Raw genomic sequence first — 23068 nt, 5'->3', positions numbered from 1 at the left:
AGGCTCTGTTATATTGGGAATCTTGTCAAAACTGATGGATTTATGAAGGCAGAGAAATACTGTTGGGATTTTATTCACAATGCAATACCATCTCGAGAGTAGATGATTAGCAGGGGCTTCATTTTTCCTTATGATAATAATCCCCAATACAACAGCAATGCAGTAAAAAGTATACCTGGATAGAAAAACACACATTTGAAGACAATCGGTCATAGATTGCTCTCCCCAGAGATCGGACCTCAACATTATTGAAGTAGTGTGAGATCATCTGTAAAGAGACCGGAAGAAAAATCCCCGAACATCCAAAGAAGAGCATTGAATGTTATCCAGAAAGCCTGGAGAACTATTCCTAAGGACGTCTTAAAGGAACAAGAAAGTTGCCTAAGAAAGCTCAGATTGTTTTGAAGAATAAAGGTGGTCATACCAAATATTGATTTTTAAGCTCCTTAGAATTGTGTGAACTCTCTTTTTGCCTCATATAGTGTATTTCCCTGTATGTCAGCAGAATGTTTCCATAAACCACCCCTTATCCATTTTCCTAGCAAAATAGGAAGAAATGAATGGTGCAAGACTTTTGCACAGTATTGGATTACTTTGTTTGATCATGTGTTTTGGTTTTTTTGTGGATGTGTGGATTTTTTGTCTTTTAGATTTAATACAATAATTATAATACAATAGCAAAAACATTGTGTTGATCAGTCAAAAATGAGATATTTAGGGATAATAAGGATGCAATGCGAACTAATCTCTATTTTCCACTTCAACGTCCTTATGCGTGGAAGGGACATGTACTCCATAAACTTTTTCCTATTGCGTAATAGCGCAATGAAAAGTCATCTATTTCCCACGGGGAATGTTTCTCCTGGTCACCTCTGGAAGGCAGCAAAGATAAAATGCGTGTAAATGTCCGCAAATTGCACAAGAAGAAGAAACTGAAGGCGAAAAGGAGAGTGACGAAAGCCATGACGAAGAGGTCACAGTAAAAGGAAGATCTAAAAAAAAAAAGAAAAAATCCCCAGCAACTTTTAATTTAAGTCACAAGTTGTCATGCGTACTTTGGGTAATAGGAGAGACGTGTTCTCGTGACAGTGCTGCTCCTTTAACTGTCTGCATATACGCCACACCGCTCATCTCCGGCCGCTGTTCGCTCACTAAACGCGAACTTTACAAGTTTGTGAAGTGAACTTTATTTTCGCAGCTGCTGAAATGGATCCACGCGAGTGAGTGCACATGGGAGGCTTTAGGCTTATAGTACAAACTTAGCGACGCTACTGAATCGCGAGTCTGCAGTGAATTCAAAATGTGTCTGATTTAACGCGATTAAGAAGACGCCATGGCAGACAGAAGGACTTTCAACGTTGTGATTTTGGGTGTGGGATTTTTGTTTATTTTCACCGCCTTCACCACCTGTGGAAATGTTGAGGTAACTTCGTAAACTTTGCTTTTTAAATTACATTTCATTTTTACTTTGCCCCAGAATGTTAGAGGACAGCGCATTGAGTTGAGATTTGTATTTAAGAGACAGGAGGTTCATTTATGTTGCTCGTATACAACAACGTTTTTTTCTTGTCATAACAGCTTTTAAAGTAATTTCTAAAGAAAAAAAATTAACCGCCTCATGGGATGTATGAAACAGATCAGCCAAAGGACTATATGAGGCGCATCTCGTGTTTCTAATTTTCTTCAGTGATCACTGAACTAATCAAATCTTATGAATGACTTAAGGACATTACTGTGACTTAATATGTAAATTCTAACCCTGTGGTTCACATAGACTTTTATTCTTTTCCTATTTGCAGCAAACTGTAGTGAAAAGCCTGGGAAATTCTACTTTCACTGGAAGTGGGTACCACAGGTAGGTCATGGTGGAGAAACAGGGGGAAAAATGCTGGTGTTCAGTTCACCAACTTGCATTTATTTACTTACTGCTACTTACTGCCCCCACTTTACAGCCTTGGAATCATCTATGGAGTCTTCTCGTTCTCCAATCTGCTTGCACCAATGATTGTTACAGTTATTGGACCAAAATTTACCATGTTTCTGAGCGGCCTGCTGTACAGGTAAATACTGACGTGCTGTTTGCATAAAGGAAACGAACAAAGATGCTGAGACATGTTCATCATCATTATGTTTTTCTCTAGTGGTTACATTGCGATGTTCATCGTCCCCTCGACATGGTCTTTTTACTTGACCTCCGTTCTCATCGGCATAGGAGCAGCCAGTAAGTCGCTCTCTCCTAAACTGTCTTTGGAACTTCAAGCCTGGCTTTTAAATGTCTTTGAATACATGCTTGCAATTGCATGCAGATTATATACAAAGTGAGAGTTAGTGTCTGTTTAAAAGACATACAGAATGGTGTGAAACATTGCAGTACGGTTATTATCATTATTTAACTGAATAATTATTAATATAAATTTGAAACCTGAGTATGTCAACAATTACTGATTGGACGGGGTTTTTTTGGTCGTTATTCTGGTGTTTTTACTGGCTATTTTATTTTCACAGCTGGGTTGCAACTGATCAGTTTTATCATCGATTAATGTGTTGATTTTTTCTGCATAAAATATCTTTAAAATAACCCAGTCTTACCTGGACTGATCATTGCTGCGACATTGCTAGGGGTCAGAATTTGGCATAAACCACATGAAAGCCGTGTATCAACAGTTCAGGCTTTCATGTTTTATGTTTATTTTTGAGTATATATTTGTATTTTTGATTTGTTTAAATATTCACCTTTCAGAGTTTTCTTTGTCACATACATCACATCACAGCCCACTTACTAAAATGTGCGTATGAACACTGAGGCAGGATACAGTGTAGTAACAGATGAAGACTTTCAGCAAACATAAATACTTGAAGGTGGCTGTTGTTGGCTTTTGCAGTCCATGCAAGCTCAATTTCTGTGCCAAAATCCAAATGCAGTTTAATCATGCATACAGGGATTATCATGGCTGGGATATGATGATGAACATAAACAGTATATCCCAAATTAGACCTTAAATGGGTTAGGGGCTGATTCTGTAAAGAGTGCTTAACACCTTTGGTTTGCTTGTAAATGTTAGCGGAAATACAGAGAAAGCAGACCTCATGCTGAGCATGTGCTGGAAAAATGAAGAAAAAATGTTTTTAATGCAGCCTCAAATCACTGCAGAGCAATGAATTTTTATCAAGTCCTAGGGCTACTGTATGGTATGATGCATTACTTGACAATGTAAAAAAAATTAAAATTATATATTTATTAATGTGGGCAATTAATTGACCTTTTTTCCTACTTCAATGACCCGCCCTCATTCACGTTCCTTCAGTGCTCTGGACAGCTCAAGGACAGTTTCTGGTGGAAAACTCAGAGGCCTCCACCATCAACAGAAACACTGGAATGTTCTGGGCTCTCCTACAGTGCAGGTATGGAGCTCAGTCTTTGTGTCTTTTAAAGACAAACCTTTAACATTTTAAAGTTTCTTTAAACCAGAGAGTATTTCATTTCATTTCATTGATTTAGTTTTCATTTGCATCACGTTGTATATGAGAATTTTTAACTTTGGGCTGTGTGAAGTAAATAGTAATGTTTTATTTGAGAATATAACAGTCTTCCTGCTCATCTGCGCTCTGAACAAACCCAAAGTTACAATTAATTGACCTTGCATCAAAATATTTATTTCCACCAGTACATCCGGTTCATAAAACACGACTGATCACCGTGTTTTCGCTTGTTATCGTTTTGTTCTGCTGTTTGATGAAGCTGCTCCAGTTGATCAAAGGTGTAACTGCAGTGCAGCTGCCAACATTTTGTTCTGTCTGTATTTTCAGCTCGAAAATATATAGTGCAAACTACAAAGAAAAAGAAATATTTAGTAGATCATTTTATAAATGATCTTTTCTTTAAACCAGTCATAAGTTTCTCTGCAAAATCTAAAAAACATGAAAGCCTCTTAAAGTTCGCTAGGTGACAGTTATGGTCTTTTCATCTTCTCCATTTGGCCCATTGCTCTCGCACACTGGCTCGGACGACTAATTTGTATTTGTTAAAATATGCAAATTGAATTAGTATAATAATAACATTGGCTGTCACCTGTGCCAACGCTCCCAATAGGGCAATGCTAATCTGACTCTCCAGCGGTGATCACTGCCACAGTAAACTTATGAATCAGTTCTTCACAGCCTGCAGACACAAACACAGAATACGACTGAAAATCACTGTTATCTTTCATGACTAACTCCTTTCATCCATTGCTGTGGCTCTGGGACAGACTAATTGCTCATCTACATTTTTTAGTTTAGGTAGATATGTAATTAAAGACAGAAATAGATCACAGAATTCCAGTGTTAACTGTGAAAGGCAAATAAACAGCTTCAAAAAAACGAAAGAAGAATCCTCGGAGGCAAAAATGCAGATTATTATGCCTATAAAGTCAGTGTTTGATCCATCCAGTAAATAAACTTTCTCCACATTTTCTGTCTATCATACATGATTTCTCAAATGATTCAGCTAACACCATGTCCACGGTCTTTTCTTTTAATTACTCTGATTGTCCAAATGGGAGCACTTTAATTAAAGGTCACTATTTTAAGGTTTGAAAGGCCCAGAGAGGTTTGGTGCATAAAATTTGATGTACACATAATAAATTGCACAGAGAGCAGAGAAGAGAATGTTTAACTGAACTAATAATGAAAGTCAATAGTGGTTAAACTGTGATAACTGTGATAAATTCTGAAGGAGTTTCTGTGTTCCTCATTGGCTCGCATGGTGTATTTGCCTTACCAAACGCCAAAAACAAATGCGTATATGTATAAATAGGGTAAGGAAAAGCTTCACTTTTCCTTACCCTATTTATACATATACACTATATTACCAAAAGCATTTACTCACACATCCAAATAATTTCATTCTGGTGTTCTAACTACTTCTATGGCTACAGCTATATAAAATCAAGGACCTAGGCATGGAGACTGCTTCTACAAACATTTGTGAAAGAGTGGGTCACTCTCAGGAGCTCAGTGAATTCCAGCATGATACTGTGATAGGAGATAGGATAGGATATATTTCCCTGATACTAAATTTTCCACAGTCAACTGTTAGTGGTATTATAACAATGTGGAAGTCGGTGGCAATCTCCATTTGCCAATCAGATGGATAAATCTGGGTTTTGATGGTTGTCAGGAGAACACTACTTTCAATGAAAGGAAGTCTTAATGCTTCAGCATACCAAGACATTTTGGACAATTTTATGTTTCTGACTTAGTGGTAATAGTTTTGGGATGGCCTCTTGCTTTATCCACCAGTGCACAAAGCAAGGTCCACCAAGACACGGATGAGCAAGTTTGGTGTAGAAGAACTTAACTGGCATGCACAGAGTCCTGACCTCAATCCGACAGAGCTAGAGCAGATACTGTGAGCCAGGCCTTCTTGTCCAACATCAATATCTGACCTCACTAATGCACTTCTGGAAGAATGGTCCAAAATTCCCATAAACACACTTCTAAACCTTGTAAAAAGAAAGCCTTCCCAGAAGAGCTGAAGCTGTTATATCTGCAAAGGATAGGCTGACATCATATTAAACTTTATGAATTCACACGTTCATAGGCGTGTGAAGGAAGATGAGCGAATACTTTTGGAAGTATAGTCTAAGTGATATCTTTTAGTTTATTTTCTCAGTAAATCACCATCATGATCAGACACAGATGTTCTATCAGCATCATTTTTACATCTATAAATGCAGCTCATCCACAGTAGAGTCCTTGTCCACCTAGTACATTTTGAATGCCGCTGTGGAGATTTTGGAGGGTGCTGTACGCAATAAATTATATTTGGACGACAGTGAAATGAAAATAATTTGGCATGCAGCATAGCTGCACCAATCAGCCACAACATTAAAATAAATGGCATCTCGCTAAAATGCACCAACTAGCTGAGAAACCTTGGCATATATGTGGAAGTTGATACATACCTATTAACATGAAATTAAGGAGGAGGCGGTTTATTAACTTTATCAAAATAAAGGAAAACAAGAATTTAACCTATCAGCAAGTCCAGTACATCCCTGCTTTGTTTGAGAAATGTTCTTTTACTTATTTTCTTTGCACCATTTTTTTTTGTCTTGACAGCATGTTGTTTGGTAATCTTTACATTTATTTTGACTGGAATGGAAGAACAGAAATACCAGGTAAGGCCAAACTTGTGTAAGTTAACGGCATGAAAATGCTCTTTAGTTTGAGTATGCTCCAGCTTAATGTTATTAATATTTCTAGCACATTTTCATTAAGCGATTTACTTTAATCTTCCTGTCTCAGACAACAGCAGGAGAAACATTTTTCTGTCCCTGCTGGTTATATCCATCCTCGGCACACTTAGCTTCCTGGTGTTGAGAAAGAGCCATCATGAAGAGGAGATGCTCTCTGAAGAGGAAGGGCAGTCACTGCTCTCAACTCGCACGATGTAAATGAATATCCTTTAGATAATTACACATTTTTCACTGCAGACCCACAGAATGACTCAGAATACATAAAGTGTCTGAACTACTGCTCGGATAGGATACACAACGGCTAACATGGCCAAAAATGTCCTTTTTAATCCAGTTGACCTTCTTAAGGTGTTTTCAGACCTCCCACGAAACAGGTTTTTTTTTCTTAAATCACCCACTTTTTGACTTACTGCTGCTCTTCTACAAGACTTATAAATCACTCTTGTCCTTCACAAAAAATGGACTGATCCTTTTCTCTAGATCAATGCAATTTTGACAGAGTCTTGTCTAATCACAGCGCTTTACTTAAGTAGGGCGCAATCAGGCGGATTTGGGGAAGAGAAGACAGAACATTTCTCTTTGAGAGAGACAGCAGTTAAAGACCCCAACCTTCAACATTTTTAAGGCATATTAAAATTTTAATGTCTTGAATTATGAACAAAGTTTGACTGAAATCACAAGATGGGGGAAAAAATCTGTAAAAAAAAAAAAACTTGCATCAAAGGCAAATAAAAGTCATAGGGAAAATTAAATTACATTCCATAAATGTATCATTCACAAACATCCATCGCAAAAAACAAACCATGAGACTAAAAGTCTTGTTAGCAAAACATACTCTTTCCAGCACTCTTGTGGCAGCAGCTGTGTGTGAAAAACAGTTATGGGTATGCGTGATGCATGTATGGGTTTTAGTGTTTATTAGCCAAGTCTGGAACGAAACAATGATTCCAACAGAATAACAAAGAATGCCATCGGGAGCAATCCTTCCACTGTCTGATTTTTAAATTCCTCCACCTGTTCTTTAGTTGAAGGGACGTTTGAGATTGTCTGTGTATGCAGTTTATCTCTGTTGATTAATTTCAGTGTTGTGGAAGTTGTTATTGATTTAATTGTTGTTGTCTAGGTACAAGCACAGAGCGAACACTGCCATGCAGGATACTAAATCGGAGTTCAGTAAGTTTTATCTGCACTTTTGGAAAGCCACATTGAGGCGTACCTAACGAGCTTTGCTAAAATGATACTTGCTCATTTACATACATTTACTGGATTCATTATACATCCATATAAATGTGCATATTGAATGCAGTAAATGCATGCTGGTGCAAAGTGTAATTGAGAAAATCCCATATGTGCTGTATATATGGATACATAAGGAACTTTGTGTAGTAACAAGACTAATGTGCTCTAAATGGATACTGTGAGCTCATTCAAGGTTTTTATAATCTGTTTTATTCATGCTGGAAGAGTGAAAAAGTGACACTGTTGAATATATTCCTGACAGACAGCATGGATAATAAATGTTCTTTCACAGGAAAATAAAGAGCTCTACACACACATCTATCTATCTATCTATCTATCTATCTATCTATCTATCTATCTATCTATCTATCTATCTATCTATCTATCTATCTATCTCTCTCTCTCTCTCTCTCTCTCTCTCTCTCTCTCTCTCTCTCTCTCTCTCTCTCTCTCTCTCTCTCTCTCTCTCTCTCTCTCTCTCTCTCTCTCTCTCTCTCTCTCTCTCAGTTTGCCTTCTCTATTTCAAGCTATTCCCTTTGTCGCTAGAGATCCCAGTAGAACAGCAGTTTCTAAAAGACCATCTGGCACTAATAACCATGCCACGTTTAAAGTCACTTAAATCACTCTTCTTCAGTGGATAGTTTTGACCATGTCTACATATTTATGCACCAAGGGCTGATTAGATATTTGCGTTAATGAGTACACAAACAGGTGACTTAATAAAGTAGCCGCTGAGTGTATATTTGTAAGGATAACTGCAGTGACATTTCAAAGTCATTAAATTCCAACACTGTAGTTCTCTCTTCCTGTTTGTACGAAGGAACATATATCAGTTTTTTGTTTGTTTGTTTTTTTAAATCCTAAGGGGTACATCCAGATTTCCTGGCAATCAGCCAATATTGAACCAAAGAGTTGAAATTCCTGCCTGTACAGCTATTCACTGTCCCCCCCCCCCCCCCCCCCCCTGCACTGTAGATGGGTATCATCTGATATACTGAGCATTCAAAAGGAATGTAAGTTCCTACCGAAGTATTTATTTTCCCTTTCCCTCTCTGTTATTTGCATTGCTTTTCATTGCTCTTTTTGTGAAACTAGCAGGCACTCACAGGCGGTTTTGTTTTTCTTGAAGGCGAAAATCGCTTTCATATGGATAAAAATCTTCTAGCATTACAACAGAGTACATAGAATCTGCCTATGCGTTAGTTTATTTCAGATTCTATCTGTTTGTCAACTGGAAACTCTGCTGCTGCACTTGCACCTGCCTTCAGTGCAGCCTCAAGTTGTTTGGATGATCAGATTGCACCTTGTCTCGCGTGTATCTCTGTGTGCATTTAGACTCGTGCACACCTGCCTTAAAGGTATCAGCTTTTATCAAAGATGCAAGCTGATTCATGTCAAGAAGGGCCATCCAGGCATATATAAACAAGCCTAGTGGGATTTCCTCTTTTAAAATCTGAATTTTTCTAACAGCCAAGTCTCTCTTGGCTGTTTTTTTTAAATGAGCATTTATATATGGCTTATTATGACAGAATATTTTCTTTCTGCATTGGACTGTGTTAAATTCTCAGCTCAATACCGAGCTAAAGGAGATTGTATTAGTGGAAGAACGGCATTTATTAGCATTTTAAATCATTGTGTTGTAACTCTCCCTTTTAGAAACCATCCTACGACTGCTGAAGACTAAAACTACCCTTCTTCTGAGTCCTTGCATGGCGTACAGCGGTAAGTCAAATGCTTTTGCATATTAAATATTTTAGCCTCCAGTAAAAATGCCTGCAGCTACAGCATGCACTTCCTGTTCTCCAGGCCTTGAGCTATCTTTTTACAGTGGAGTGTATGGGACGTGTATCGGAGCAACTGCACAGTTTGCAGAAGCAGCTAAAGGCTTGATTGGGATCTCAGGGATTGTTGTAGGCATTGGAGAAATAGTAGGTACGTTCACTTTCTGCTCTTAGCAAAGTTATTTAAAGTCATTCAAGGCCGTGCAGATTGATTGATTTATGCAGAATATGCCCTTTTCCATCAGGTGGGGGTTTGTTTGGATTGTTGTGCAAGAACAGCCGCTTCAGACGAACTTCTGTGGTGTTTCTGGGAATGGTTGCCCATTTTGTTGCTTTCTATTTGATCTTTCTTAACATCCCTGATGATGCCCCCATTGTTTTTGAAACCACGTCCCTAAAGAAGCCATATCTAACTCCAAGGTATCCAGTTTTTATGATAATTTAGCATATAAGAAAATACTGTTTGAGATTATGCTTTGATTTTATTTCTTCTTTTTCTTTCTTAGTGTATCCATTGCCCTGCTGTGCAGCTTTTTGCTTGGACTCGGGGACAGCTGTTTCAACACACAGCTCTACAGCATATTAGGCCATGTTTATGCTGAAGAAAGCATGGCGGCTTTCGCCATTTTTAAATTCATCCAGGTAATCCTGAGTTGCCAGTTCTCAGACGTTGTTAGCAGAGCGGACCAAAGCTGCTGCAAAATGTGTTCCTTCCAAGTGAAATAAATTCACCTGAAGTCACAGTACAAAGAAAAAAGGCAGATATGCTGGATATCATACCTTCTTCCTTTTTTTTTTTTTTTGAATTGAAAATTAAGCTCTAGAAATTAATGTATGCTTTATAACTATTCAAAAAAAATCTTTTTGATTTTGTCAAGGCGTGGAAAATACACCACAATGCAATGAACAGAAACAAACTGAGAAATCTTGACATGGTTGTGCCACCTAGTTGAAGTCCAGCTCAGATTTTGCTGTTACTGGGAAATTGTTAACAGTAAATCTGAAAGTGGGGTTCATGAGTTTGAAAGTAATAGTATGTTTAGTGTCTTTTAAAGCTCTCTGATTCTGCCCAGAAAAATGAAAACCACGTGTGATTTAAACACATCTCATCTCTTCTTCAACGCCATCTTCAGCGCTGCACTGCTACCAGTGCTGGTGCTGTTTTTCATGCTCTCTGTAGGCCACACCTCTCCCACATGTGCATTTCCACTTGAGAAACATTCAGACTTTTATGGGGATCAGGATATAAACCCCAACCCAAACTGACAGTGGAACGCATGCAGAATCCAAACTTTAAGACGGAGCATTGGGTCAGCTCAGGAGCATGTTTATGGTTGATTTAGGTTCAGACTGTTTATGAGGATTTCTACGACAGTATAATATCCTGTGGTGTATGAGGGAGAGCATCATGTGAAAATGAACTGAATGGTGTGGTTTGCCTGTAATATCATGCACTGGCAGACAGCAAATTGAAAATACAGGAACCCTTTTGGCCACTTCACCATTATCTGGCCACATTTTGCTCACTGTGGCTTTTTCCACTACTCCTAAATAAAGCTTAAGTTGAAGGGTCATTGTTTGGATTGTTTAGAATGGCAATGATCTGAAAATAGCAGACATTACAGAAGTTGTGCTGTGCTACTCAAGGATATGACTTTGAGGGGGTGATTGGTGAAGCTGGAAAACGTAATATTTTTGTGTAATAATTTGTGCAACTTAGTTTATTAGATTTGTAAAAGCACTTTATCATATTAATCAACAACATTAAATCTGTCTGTCCCTTGTTAGTCTGTCTGTGCAGCAGCTGCGTTCTTCTACAGCGGTTACATCATGCTGATGTGGCAGCTCCTGCTGATGGTCATCCTGGGCTTCACTGGAACACTTTGCTTCTTCGTGGTGGAGAGGATGCAGAACTTCTCTGTAGATATACAGGAATTTTAGGATTCATCTCAGCATTAATGGCTTTCTGAAACTCATTTTCAGGATAAAATGAGGCCATCAGAAATCCTGTAATTTAAAAAAATCTCATTTCATGAAGCGCTTTTTAAAAATCTCTTTCTATAATGAAGCACCGAGGGTCATGCAGATTCACATAGCATCGACACTAACGAGAGTTTGAATTGATGCCATAGCTGAAACCAAGCTGCCTTACAAGTCTACACTGTACTTTGCACAATCCTTTTTTCCTCTCACTCTACAAAGTGGTCATCGGACATCTTTAAAGTTATTTTTCTATTACTCTGTTGTACTGCACGTGGTCTTAATATGGAATTTTAATAACTTACCTTATCATCTGCTTTGCATTGCTTTGGAAGCTCATGTTCGTAATAACGGTGCCATTGTTGAAGTTAATTTATGAATCTAAAGCGTTACTGCAGGATGTTTAGTGCTGTTTATAATGACAAGAATAGATGACACTAATTAATGCTTGATAATCACTTCATTTTTTTTTACATTCTTGCATATTAATGTAATGTTTTCACCAATTTTGCTGAATAAATTTTAAAACACTGGGGGGGCTCAAGTATAGACTGTGTTGTGGTCTACATGATTATTATAAATCATCATTTAAGTCAGCGGTGCAAATGTTAGAGTCAAGGCAAGTGGTAACAGCTGACAAAAGGTTTGATCTGTAGATAAACATTAATGTGCTCATGTGTATTAATTAAATTACATGTGACCTGTAAACAAGTTGAGAGCCTGCACTTTAATTTTTGGGTTGTTTTCTTTCATTCTTCATTCCAATTCACAAATTCTGGCTCTTAAAACAATGTGGCATTATTGAGCTACTTATATTACATATCTGTACAGAAATAATCTTGAGCTTTTTCCAAATCTGTGTTTCAGATTTATTGGGGTTTCAGCATTTTCTCACTAAAACTTGTCTATTGCCTACTGTAAATCGAATGGATCTAATCCTGATTTGCCAGATTTATTTGAAAATCAATTGCCATTAATCAAAAAGAAGGCGAAAGCGAGGTCTAAGTTTAAGGGTTACAGGCCCAGAGGTCCCACATTATTTCACTGGTAATTGAGTATTGATTACATTATAATGAGAGTAAGCAGTTTTGTGTGATCTTAAGTCAATTGTGCCACTTACTTGACAACAACAAAGCACTGAAGGGCTAAGTGAAGTGTACGGCATTTACTTACAGAATTAAATCCTGGCAGGGTTCATATTATTAAGTTTGGAGAGATAAGCTTGTGAGGAAAGTAACCAACTTTGGATAGGTCTATTACCTGAAATTTGCAGAAACCAGGCCAAACACTGGCATCTTTAATGCAGGGGGCATTATTTATTATGCCACCTTATCTACAGAAACAAAAAAGGGAAAGAGGCCTCATAGCTAAACTTGCATATTTTTAAATATTAAAACTACTTTTGCTTGGTTTTACCAACATTGCAATACTGCAGTGTAGGTTGGGAGAATTTAATTGACCCAGAGACAGACATTTTAAGTTTGGTGTGTGTTAACAATGCTACAATATTCCCAGGAGTGGACATCCCAGCAAATCTACCCCAAGGTCAGATTGTGCAATGCTCAGGGAATCTGCAAAAAAAATCCCAGAGCTACATCTCAGACTCTAAAGGGCTCAGTTATGTTGAATTTTAAAGTTCACAACAGTACAATTAGAAGAAGGCTGAACAAATGTGGCTTGTTTGAAAGGTTTGAAAACCCAAAGACAGCACATCTGCACAAACAGCTCAGACTAACTGTCAAACGTGGTGGTGTAGGGGTGAGGATTTGGGCTTGTTTTGCAGCCACAGTACCTGGGCACTTTGCAGTCATCGATTCATCCACGAATTCCTCTGTAGGCTGAAGTATTCTAGAGGCAAATGTGAAGCCATTTGTCTGACAGCTAAAGCTCAGCCAAAACTGGGTCATGTAACAGGACAATGATCCTACGCACAGGAGGAAATCTACAACAAAAGAAAAGAATCACGGTGTTGCAATGACCCAGTTAAAGTTCAGGCTTCAACTTGATCGAAATGCTGTGGGGGGACCTCAAGAGAGCTGTGCATAAATGAATGCCCACAAGCCACCATGTTCAAAGGAATGTTTCACATGAGTGTTTATGCTTTTTTTTTTGGCAAAACCACTTTCGGAGTCAGACAGTATATAGCTTGTGTTTTCAGAAAAATATTTTAGCTTGTTGAGGCCACTTTGTTGTTTTGAACTACAATTCCTTTGTATTTTTACCCTCTTAAACTGAAGGAAAAAGTGTCTATTATATATCCTTTCCTTGAGCTACAGCGCTTTATCAAAGCATTCCCCACAACTCTTCAAGTTCACCTGTCTGACACTGCCTTGATTTCCCAAAACGCCGCTACTTCTGACTCAATCCAGATCAAACACGCACATTAGGGCAGATCTGCTTAATTTTGTCACTTCCTCACATCATAGTTGTAATAACCAGGCTTGACTGAACAGGACCTACAGGATACACGACTGTGGCTTGTCAGAGGTCTGAAATCCGCGGCTCCCTTTGTTGTCAGGTTTTGCGTTTCTGGTGCCAAACAAGAGTTGTGCTGTCAAAGTACTTTACCAATGAGATGGTTTTAATTTCAAAGTCTGTGTATGCCCAGGGGATTAATTCATTTAATTTATTAATTTTCATCTGTGACCTGCTTGATTAGCTCAGGCTGTCAGTTTAACCAGAGAGCCGTGTTTATTACCACATTTCTGTACCTGTAGCTCACTTGGTTATTAAATTTGAAGACTTGCCTCATTTCCATGAATTATGGAAATCACACATCTGAGAATATTTGTGGGAATAAGGTTGAGAACACAATTAAATAAGCCAATTTGAAAAGAGAAACATACCCTATCAAATTAGATGACTAACAACCCTCTGTAAATTATATGCAGAATGAAATGAGCAGAAACACTTTTAACTGCTCATTTGTTGTTTTCTGTGGCTGCCGGTCGCTTTCCACATAATAGATGTTGCAATCATCAGCAGCACAATTAAAGTAATCATTGAGCAATGTGTGTGCATAGTTCATGGATCAAAGGTTTTTGTAATCAGAGGTCGTCCTAATACTTTTATTAGCCTCACATTAGTTAAAAGCTCTCCAGTGACCTTCTTCAACAGCAGGAGAAATCAGGCTGAACTAGTTTCATTACACACATGCTATATGGTTTTTTATTTGGAAACTGCAATCACGACCACCAGAAGCTGACAGAGAAGCTGAGCTCTAAGGAGCGGACGTAGTGCCAGTGTCGGACAGGGATGAAAAGAACATCTCCAGGCTGTAACACGCATTCGAGATACGGAGCTCTGGCAAACTCCGGGAAGCGCTCGGCATCTGGATTTTCCACCTGCACCTAGACGGAAGAAGTCAGAAATTGGAAATACTGCATACATTTGCACGTCCGACATGTGCTATCTCCATGGACTGTCAATCCTACCTGACTGGTATTGTGAAGCAGCTGTGATTGATGAGGGTACAGCTTGCCTGTGTCCTCGGGGGAATATAGGCGAATGTATTTGCTTCCCACTACCTGTATATACAGAAGGAATCCCATGTGGTAAGGAAACTGTTATCACATGATCAACCTTTGACATTAATTTAATTCATAAAGCATTACAGTTAACAGCACCTGCGCCAGAAAGTTCTGTTGAGGATCTTGGTGAAGAGGAGAGACTGTACCCCCGGGACCAAACCACGCATTCACAGTAATATCCTCTTCATCGCCTTCACCAAGACAGCAATAATCAGGGAGGCGGATATCATCCTTGAGCTCTGGTATCTAAGGTATAATCAAACAGTAATAGGGCATTTAAGACTAATTTTACTTACTAAATAGTATCTTTTTTTCTCATGAGAACTTTGCCAACATTTCCTGGCAAGTAAAAAGAATTGCTAATTATTTTTCCACCTTCTGCCATGCAAACTAAAAAAAATGCATGACTTCTTTTTGTCAGTATATCCACCATAGTTTTCCAACTGAAAAATATTCATAAATACTTGATGGATTTCCATGAAAACTGGCACAGATATTCTGCCATAAGGTTGGTTTTTACTTAACTATTACTGATGAGCTCCCGTACAGCCTCAGAGAGTCACCCGAATGTCTGCAAACAGTCTGTTTATTTATTGGAATTTTCAGTCTCATTACAGCCCAGAGATATTTATCAGCCTGATAAATATCAGTCACAGATTGGCCTCCCCAAAGCCTGGACCTCAATATTACTGAAACAGTGTAGGATCATCCTAACAGGGAATTAAACAAAAGGCAGCCGACATCCAAAGAAGAGCCTTGAACGTCCTTAAGAAGCCTGGAGAACTGTTCATGAAGACTACTTAAAGGAATTACAAGAAAGCTTGCCTAAGACCGTTCACACTGTGCCACATATTCACTTTCAAGCTCATCAGAATTGTATAATCTCGGTTTTTGCCTTTTACCTTGTATTCCCATGTATGTTTGCAGATGTTTCAACAAATCACTGCACAGACTTTGTATTTTCCAAGTGATATATAAAGAAATCAAAGCTTTTGCACATCAAAAATAAATGTTTCATTTAGAAACATGGCACTATAAAATCCCCAAGAAATGTAAAAAAATATAGATGCTGTGTGAAAATCGGTCTAAATGGTGACTCTGTGGCTGTGATCCTTCTAATCTAATCATAGAGTCCAAAAAATTGATCTTAATTATCCAGCCCTGATGTTGAAATTACTGCTAAAAAATACCACTAATGTTAAAAGCAATCTTGTGTTAGTATGACAGCTAGAAAAAGAATCCCGTTCTTTATAGTGCTGAAAATGTCATTTTTAAAGAAGTAAGTGTTAAACTGACAAAATTATTCACTTTTATTTTGGTGTTTCAAAACTAAAAATCTGAACTCTACCTGGTCAAAAAGCTGGTGCTGAGCCAAATAACCCAAAGCTTTCACTCCATCCTGTTCAATGTTGATACACAAAACAAACAACAAAAGCCCAGATATCATGTTAGAAATCCCAAGGTCTTCTCTTTCTCTCATTCACATAAATCGGCAGTCCCCCACCTCCGGGCCACAGACCGGTACCGGGCTGCGAGGGTTGCGTCTTGGGTGTGAAATTTATGGTTTCCAGGGTTCTTATTGTTTACTCTGTTTCCCTGGGTCTTTTTCCTGTGTTGTAGTTGTGTGTCTTATTTTGAAAGAAATATTTACGTGTTACCATAGCGACCAGAGAGCATTAAGGGGCAGAGGGGAGCGTGTTACTCTCAATGTTGTTGGCGCATTTCAGGAGGACGCTGCTAATAAAGTTACACAATTACACAGTGAATTTGCGTTTAGTGTTATATTTACAAAATACTGCAGTTTTTGTCTTGGTTGTATCATTTTATTTTGTTGCATTTAGCCGCGACACCTTAAAGCCGGTCCATGAAAATATTGTCTGACATTAAACCGGTCTGTGGCGCAAAAAAGGTTGGGGACCACTGATATAAATAATGTGATTTAAAGACTTGCTCAAGATGCACTTACTTTATTCAAAACATATCTATCAATGAATTCATTGACCGTGAGCAGCGTTTGTGACCAATCCTCATCAGTGTACCTGGATCCCACCTCAACAGGAACAGTCCGGCAGCCGGCCACAGACCTCAGGTATTCTATGCTTTGCAAGAGGGAGACAGTTACTTGAGTGAGTCACACATAAATGTGGCGATCCTGGTTTCAAGCGATGCTTCAAAACATCTTATATATAAGCACGTCAGGATGTGACTGAGGTGCCAGAAGCTGTATGTCAGATGCCAGAGTGAATAGGCTGCTGTCAGGAGTGAGCAATGAGAGGGAGGACAGTGAAGGATATTATTAAATTGAAAGAAAGTTATATCAGACGCTGGTGTCAGACTTGAGAGTCAGGAATCACATATGCAGAGATGAGTAAACAGACCTGTTGTCCCTATTTGTTCACATAGTTAAGGAAATGACAGATAGATATCAAAGTGATACACACTGCATACTACATGTCAGCTGCCTCTCTGTACCAAAGTCCTTCAGGTTTTCTGTCCTCTCAGCTTGATAAGTGCACTCTGCTGCTGCCGCAAGTGTAAAATAGTCTGATTACAAGGCTGGACTGGATGTAAGTGCTGCATTTAACCAAGGTGGAGGAGCGCAAACATGGTAATACTGTGAAGCTTATTGTCACAGACAGAATGTACAATTTTGAGAGTGGTTTACAAATCGACTTTAACCTTTTCAGTGCATGATTGAGATTAGCATACTAATGAGAGTAAATTGGTTCATAGTTGGGGGAAACAGCTGGCTGGTGTCATCCGGACAAAAATATGCAAACCACAATGATTGATAATAGCCAATTAATTAATACAAATAGCAATCATGAACTGAACAACAATACATTCTGTACAAACAAACCTCCAGGGGTGTTTGTTGAAAGCAGGCCAATGGTCGATGATTCCTTCTAAAATCACCGGTTTGAGGGGGAGCAGGAAGTTTGTTTTGAAACTTTCCAGTGAAGGACACTTTATCCTGAGAACCGCCGACTCTTCTTTGATTGCAGAGACAAGCGGGCTTTCAATCTTTATTCTCTGGAAATGATTTCAAAATGAAAAAAAAAAAAAAAAATCAATTCAACCTTTAGAGGAAAACGATAAGAAAAACAAGTCCTTGATTATATCTCACATATGTGAGTAAACAACTATCAATTAAGTCTTCTCTGGGTTCCAGCTTATACTGATTTCAGTGTTCTTTTGTACTGTAAGTGTGGCAGGCAATTTAATCATAGTATGACTTTAAGCTTCTGGGAAATGTGGTGCTACTTTCTACCATTTCCTTGCCCTGATTAACCAAGAACAAATTAAAGACAACATTTCTAAATACTTGTTAGTTGCAGCCCCATTCCCCACTGTGCAGCTCGTGACAGATGGGTAGACTATTTCAACAGCTTTTTTAAGATGATAGCTTTTAAAAGGGGAAAAAAAGCACGAAAAATCCTGCCAGCCCTGCACTAAACTCTCCATCTCTATTTAGATGGTGTCTAAACAAAGTGACCTGACATTTGAAAAGTTGCTGCACTTAATCTTCAGTGACATCTGATGGAGTGCAACAAAATGAAGGTCACAGAGGAATTTCTTTTCCAAGCGTCCAGAAGATTTACTCTGAAATGTCCCCATCAGTCACTATTAGTTCGAACTCTGAATCAGGTTGAATGAAATGTACAAGAATGTTTTCTCACAAGTAGAACTATCAGTTAGTAATTACTAAATAAACTAAAGGACTGACAGAAAATTGTGCATTTCAGATGAAAGAAAAAAAAAATCGCTGACCTTGACCTCAGCATGTTCACTCTCATCCTCTTCTTTAGTAGAGCTCAATGTCCTTATGTGACTTTGCAGAATCCGAACAATAACCTGAAGTATATCACCCATGATGGCCGCGCCCATGATTAGACCCATGTCACAAGTCCGAACAGCCTCCAGGATCTTGTCTTCGGAAGGACTTTCACAACACAGTGCCGCCACTTTGAAGAGGCAGCCATATGAGTAAACGCGCCTCCACTCCTTGTCCACATGCCGCCATGTTCCGGTGTTGAGCTTCTCCCATGAAATGTCCAAAATAATCTGAGCATTAAGCAACCGGCTGGAACTTGTGATGTCTCCGTACAACTGCTTCCTGGACTGTTGCAGCATTTCCACCACACTCAGCTCCACTTTGTCACTGAATTTCAGTGGAAACTGGTCTTCATTAGCAGGCAGTACTGGAGAGATTTTTGACCACAGCGATGCCATTGACAAGAAGGTCGTTACTTTTACTGTGAAATGAACAATGAAAGTGAGTCAGGGTTAACAGTGAAGTGTCAACTCAAGTTTTTATAATGAAGCACTTAGAAGTTAAATTTGCTCAGATTTAGGCTCACTTTCACCAATTCACTGACTCTTCTTTTTTTAAAGGGGAGGGATGTAATTTAATGACTCCTTATGTATTTAGCTGGTTATTGAGCCCACCAACTGTTAAAACAGCCTGCCATTGTCGCACAAATACACAGTACGCTTGTTCAGCCTCTTTGGTGCTGTGAAACAGATGTATACAACTAATTACTAAACTGGCAACAACAGAACACAGGTGAGGGCATCCTGAGCCAGAACCGGGGGGGCGAGACACATGCATGAAAACAACACTTTTGCCGCATTGTTGCTGGAGCCGCCAACTCCGCCTCCATGTGACTCCATCAGCGTTTGGATGGTCTGTGTTGCTGGAGATGATGCCAAAGCAGGAGGCAGCCAACTCCGAGGGCCTGATTCATTTTAGTACAGAAACGCAGCCCTGTGAACTCAGAGGCAGACTGGACTAAACAAAGAAAGCATTTGATATGCCACATGCCTAAGCCATCCACGACCCTGGAGTGCACTCCAACTGATTTTTACACAGTCACATGGGCTGTGCAGCAAACCCAAAAATCCAATGGAAACCCCAACAACTTAGGATATTTGGGGAATTACAGTCCCTTCAGTGAGATTTCATTATGGAAGTCATCAAAGTATGAGCAAAGAGTGAACTTTATCTCATTCATTTTTTTTCTTTATGCAGCAGCGGGAGAAAGCCAATTATATTTTTCGTTAAAGCCTCGGAGATTAGACTCACGCAGTGCAATTCACTCTATGCTCAATTTTATCCCAAAATCTCACAAGAAACAAAGATGTAACATGAACGCAAGGCTGTAGCTTTAAAACGTGGCTACTTACACATACACACAGAGAGATATATATTTTCCTATAAATATAAATGTTCCTATTTTTTGCTACTAAAGCTTGCCGGGAATTTCCCATTTAAAGCTATGACGCAACGCACTTAATACCTGAAACAGGTTTATGGACACAGAAATAGAGGACCAGACCTCATGAAAATATTTAGTTTTCCATATTTATCCCTTTCTTCCTTCTGTCATTCTTCGTCTCTTTCCTGTTACTAGCAGTCTGTGAATTTTGCACACTTGTGAAAAACGTTTTGGCGGCAATGTTTCACGATGACTCGTAAACACGGAGACTTAATTTAAGTTCAAATTAAATCCCTAAAATGCCACATTTACCTTTTACTAAGCCATTTACACCAATAATCCGATAATATCTGTGAAATTACGGAACAACTCCACACACACGCGCGTGCGCTGCTCTGACGCCTGTGGCACAACAAAAACACACCGGGAGGAAACTCGAATAGCTAAACATATTGGTTCCACGCTGCAGTGTAGATATTAAAAGCTGTATATAAAAACTGATCCCATCAAATTATTAATGACAAAATATTGCTTTTATGGTTTATTTATTTTCAAGAACTTAAGCCTTTTCTTTTCCTTCTCAAAAGGCAGAAACTGGGATTCCCTTTGTGGTCCAGTAGATGGTGGCAGCATCTGCACTTCCTCTAACCCGTGAGGTTACAGTCCCACTGCAAAGGCAGGATGGCATTGAATTAAATGGTACTTTGCTAAGTCCTTGGACTTTGCGACCCCCCCACCCTCCCCTTCTCCAAGTCAAGCTGGCGCACTGCACACCCCTGTTTGTTTGTCATGTGCTGCCAGTTTCCTGCCAAGCATACACACTCCCACGCATATCCTACTCCTACACACACATTTTTGCTCACAACCTCTCAGACTACTGGCTATTTAAAACCTGTGTCTGTCTCATTTCTGTCTTTTTAGATGATTAACCAGATGCTCTGAAGCTCAGTTAAAATGAAACAGCGCTCTGGTGACAGCACCACCTCATTTACATACAATTATAAATTTGGCTTAACAGGTGAAATGACAGAGTCCAGTCAATAGACTGTCTTGCAGTGAGACCCCAGCTCTTTTGTCACATTAAATGACAGCACACAACTATTTGTTTTTCCTCCCTTTTAATTGCTCCCACTGCTCGAAACGATTTATGTAAACACAGATATTCCAAGAAGGATGATTGATATTTATCAGCTCAAGTGAAACCATAATTGGATTTGTCTTTTTGATGTCACACAGAGATATTTGGAGGGGCAGGGCAGTTATATTGCTTTTTTAGGGGGTATGTAGCCTGAACAAGCATGATAGGAAACCTTCGGCAGGGAAGTGTAGAATCTATAAACACAGTGCACTATTATCAAATGTCAAACACTCTATGAAATTCAAATATTCTCTCAGTGCAAACTGCACAGCCGCTCTTGTATGTAAAGCAGATGGAAACAAGAGAGAGACAGCGTGGCTTTCCAGGAATCACGGGGGATTTTAAAATGTTTCAGATGTTTCTATTCATTCTCACAGTGTAAACAGCAGAATCCTCATTGCTCGAGCTTTTGTTCACCTCCTGCATGGAGGTGAGAAATTACTGTGACAGCCAAAAAAGGCTTTGTGTTCTTTTATGCTTTTTAAGCTTTTCCCAAAAAAATTAAAATTAAAATTAAAAGGACTAATTGCAAAAACAGGTAATTACAAATTTAAAAGAATAAAGAAAATCAGTATTTGAGTGCTTGACAAGATACTTGTGCACAATTGCCTAAAACAATGACCTTTTGTAATAATGTTAAAGGTTTAAAAAAATAAAGTAATATGCCAACAAGCATCGAAGATTTAAAAAAAAAAAGCCACTCAATCGGATAAGTTCCTATAGGCAATAAATATTGGACCAAACCTCAGCTCTGCTCACTATTGTGTAGGATGTCGAGGGACACAAACCTTACACTGTGGATGTGAATGATGTGTTTCTGAACCTCTGCTTGTGTGAGCAGTGAGGGTTGTCCCAGCAGGAGAGGTCGATGTATTATTCAGATGTGTCTGACTCTGGTTGTAAGACAGCACAGGGCTGAAGGTCAGAGGCCCAGCACTGTTGTTCGTCCCTGTGCTCACAGCACTGACTTCATGTGCACGTCGTCCTTCCAACACTTCATCGACAGGGGTCAGCAAGCTTTCTCTTCTTTATGTAGAAGGAAAGGCCCATGACTCTGTTCCTCCCAGGGCCTAGTTAGAGCGTGCCATTCAGAAAATATCTTGGAATTTAATTTCAAAATATTTTTTTTACACCTGATTTGAAAAGATTTCTTGATTTCAGCTAGTGAGTCCACCGATATGTAATCTAACACATACATGTCAGTAAAACCAACAGCATGTTGCTCATCCTAACAATTAAATTTAGGGCAAAGACTGTTTGTGTGGACAATGTGGAACATCTTAGCAATTTAACTTTAAAAAATTAAAACAAAATAAATAATAACTATGCAGGTCACATTGTCATTTAGCACGTTAAGGAAACATATATTTTATTTGAAACAACTTGTACAACACCTTCACTCCAAAAAGCACAAAAGGCAACTCAAGTGTGTTGTCATGGCATCGTGTGATAGTCTTAATAATCCTGTAGCAAAAAGATTTGCACGCCTGTTTCAGCATTTTTTAACCAATTATCACACACACACTGCACATTGCAATATATCTCCCCTTATGCAAAACAGAAAACAAAAAACTATAACAAAAACTATATTTCCCATTATGAAAGGTTGTGCATAAGTTAAATGCATCCTCTAGGAAGCTCAAATGAATAAATGGATGTGTCCTGTTGTGATTCAAGTTGCTAGTCTTACCAATACAATGATTATGTCATTTTGATGCTTCCAGATTGATCAGTGGCTTTCTCTGTTCCAGCATTGGCATCAAAACACACGGTAACCTGAATCTGACTACAGTTAAATGCCTTCCCTGTTTTCTTCACGTGGTTTGGGTAAAATCCAGATTTTAGAAAAGTGAATTCCCTTCAAAGCTGCCCAAAATGATATACAGTGTCTCCATATATTTGTGCAGTTCCATATAAAGGAGACATCTGGTAGCGCCACCTA

General features: G+C 38.9%; 2 protein-coding genes across 4 annotated transcripts; one reads left to right on the top strand and one right to left on the bottom strand.

Moving 5' to 3' along the window:
• The first annotated feature begins 953 nt into the window (after nucleotides 1-953).
• On the top strand, nucleotides 954-11788 carry LOC147332878 (UNC93-like protein MFSD11). The gene is made up of 13 exons (XM_086289662.1): nucleotides 954-1423; nucleotides 1800-1855; nucleotides 1953-2060; nucleotides 2142-2221; nucleotides 3306-3402; nucleotides 6103-6161; nucleotides 6289-6433; nucleotides 7363-7412; nucleotides 9135-9200; nucleotides 9285-9410; nucleotides 9505-9679; nucleotides 9766-9901; nucleotides 11048-11788. The coding sequence occupies exons 1-13, from the start codon at nucleotides 1334-1336 to the stop codon at nucleotides 11198-11200; spliced, it is 1341 nt and encodes a 446-aa protein (XP_086145788.1). The 5' UTR covers nucleotides 954-1333; the 3' UTR covers nucleotides 11201-11788.
• Nucleotides 11789-12586: 798 nt separating this feature from the next.
• Nucleotides 12587-20414, bottom strand: kdm8 (lysine (K)-specific demethylase 8). 3 transcript variants are annotated; one of them, XM_086289660.1, is made up of 8 exons: nucleotides 20109-20286; nucleotides 18541-19025; nucleotides 17630-17802; nucleotides 16736-16868; nucleotides 16118-16168; nucleotides 14866-15015; nucleotides 14674-14766; nucleotides 12587-14589 (listed from the first exon to the last, which is right to left on the bottom strand). In XM_086289660.1, the coding sequence occupies exons 2-8, from the start codon at nucleotides 19000-19002 to the stop codon at nucleotides 14425-14427; spliced, it is 1227 nt and encodes a 408-aa protein (XP_086145786.1). In that variant the 5' UTR covers nucleotides 19003-19025; nucleotides 20109-20286; the 3' UTR covers nucleotides 12587-14424. The 3 variants fall into 3 exon arrangements, with proteins under 3 accessions (XP_086145786.1, XP_086145787.1, XP_086145785.1); XM_086289659.1 differs by lacking the exon at nucleotides 20109-20286 and adding an exon at nucleotides 20301-20414 and having other exon boundaries at nucleotides 12588-14589; XM_086289661.1 differs by lacking the exons at nucleotides 16118-16168; nucleotides 20109-20286 and adding an exon at nucleotides 20301-20414.
• Between the last annotated feature and the right edge of the window lie 2654 nt (nucleotides 20415-23068).

This window comes from Aulonocara sp. 'chitande type north' Nkhata Bay, linkage group LG4 (genome assembly GCF_057382095.1).
Source record: "Aulonocara sp. 'chitande type north' Nkhata Bay isolate Kocher_YH1m ecotype deep benthic linkage group LG4, A_spYH_male_GT1.1, whole genome shotgun sequence".
Taxonomy (NCBI): Eukaryota; Metazoa; Chordata; class Actinopteri; order Cichliformes; family Cichlidae; genus Aulonocara; species Aulonocara sp. 'chitande type north' Nkhata Bay.
Note: the sequence above shows the minus strand (reverse complement) of the source record. Positions and strands in the feature narration are given on the sequence as shown.

What these genes read in the sequence shown, in the direction of transcription:
- LOC147332878 (XM_086289662.1), top strand. Translation starts at nt 1,334, where the DNA reads ATGGCAGACAGAAGGACTTTCAACGTTGTGATTTTGGGTGTGGGATTT. An exon ending in CCACCTGTGGAAATGTTGAG is followed by an intron (nt 1,424 to 1,799) that starts GTAACTTCGTAA and finishes TCCTATTTGCAG; the next exon opens with CAAACTGTAGTGAAAAGCCT. An exon ending in CTGAGCGGCCTGCTGTACAG is followed by an intron (nt 2,061 to 2,141) that starts GTAAATACTGAC and finishes GTTTTTCTCTAG; the next exon opens with TGGTTACATTGCGATGTTCA.
- kdm8 (XM_086289659.1), bottom strand. Translation starts at nt 19,002, where the DNA reads ATGGCATCGCTGTGGTCAAAAATCTCTCCAGTACTGCCTGCTAATGAA. An exon ending in GTGAACATGCTGAGGTCAAG is followed by an intron (nt 17,803 to 18,540) that starts GTCAGCGATTTT and finishes AATCATTTCCAG; the next exon opens with AGAATAAAGATTGAAAGCCC. An exon ending in TTCAACAAACACCCCTGGAG is followed by an intron (nt 16,869 to 17,629) that starts GTTTGTTTGTAC and finishes CCTCTTGCAAAG; the next exon opens with CATAGAATACCTGAGGTCTG.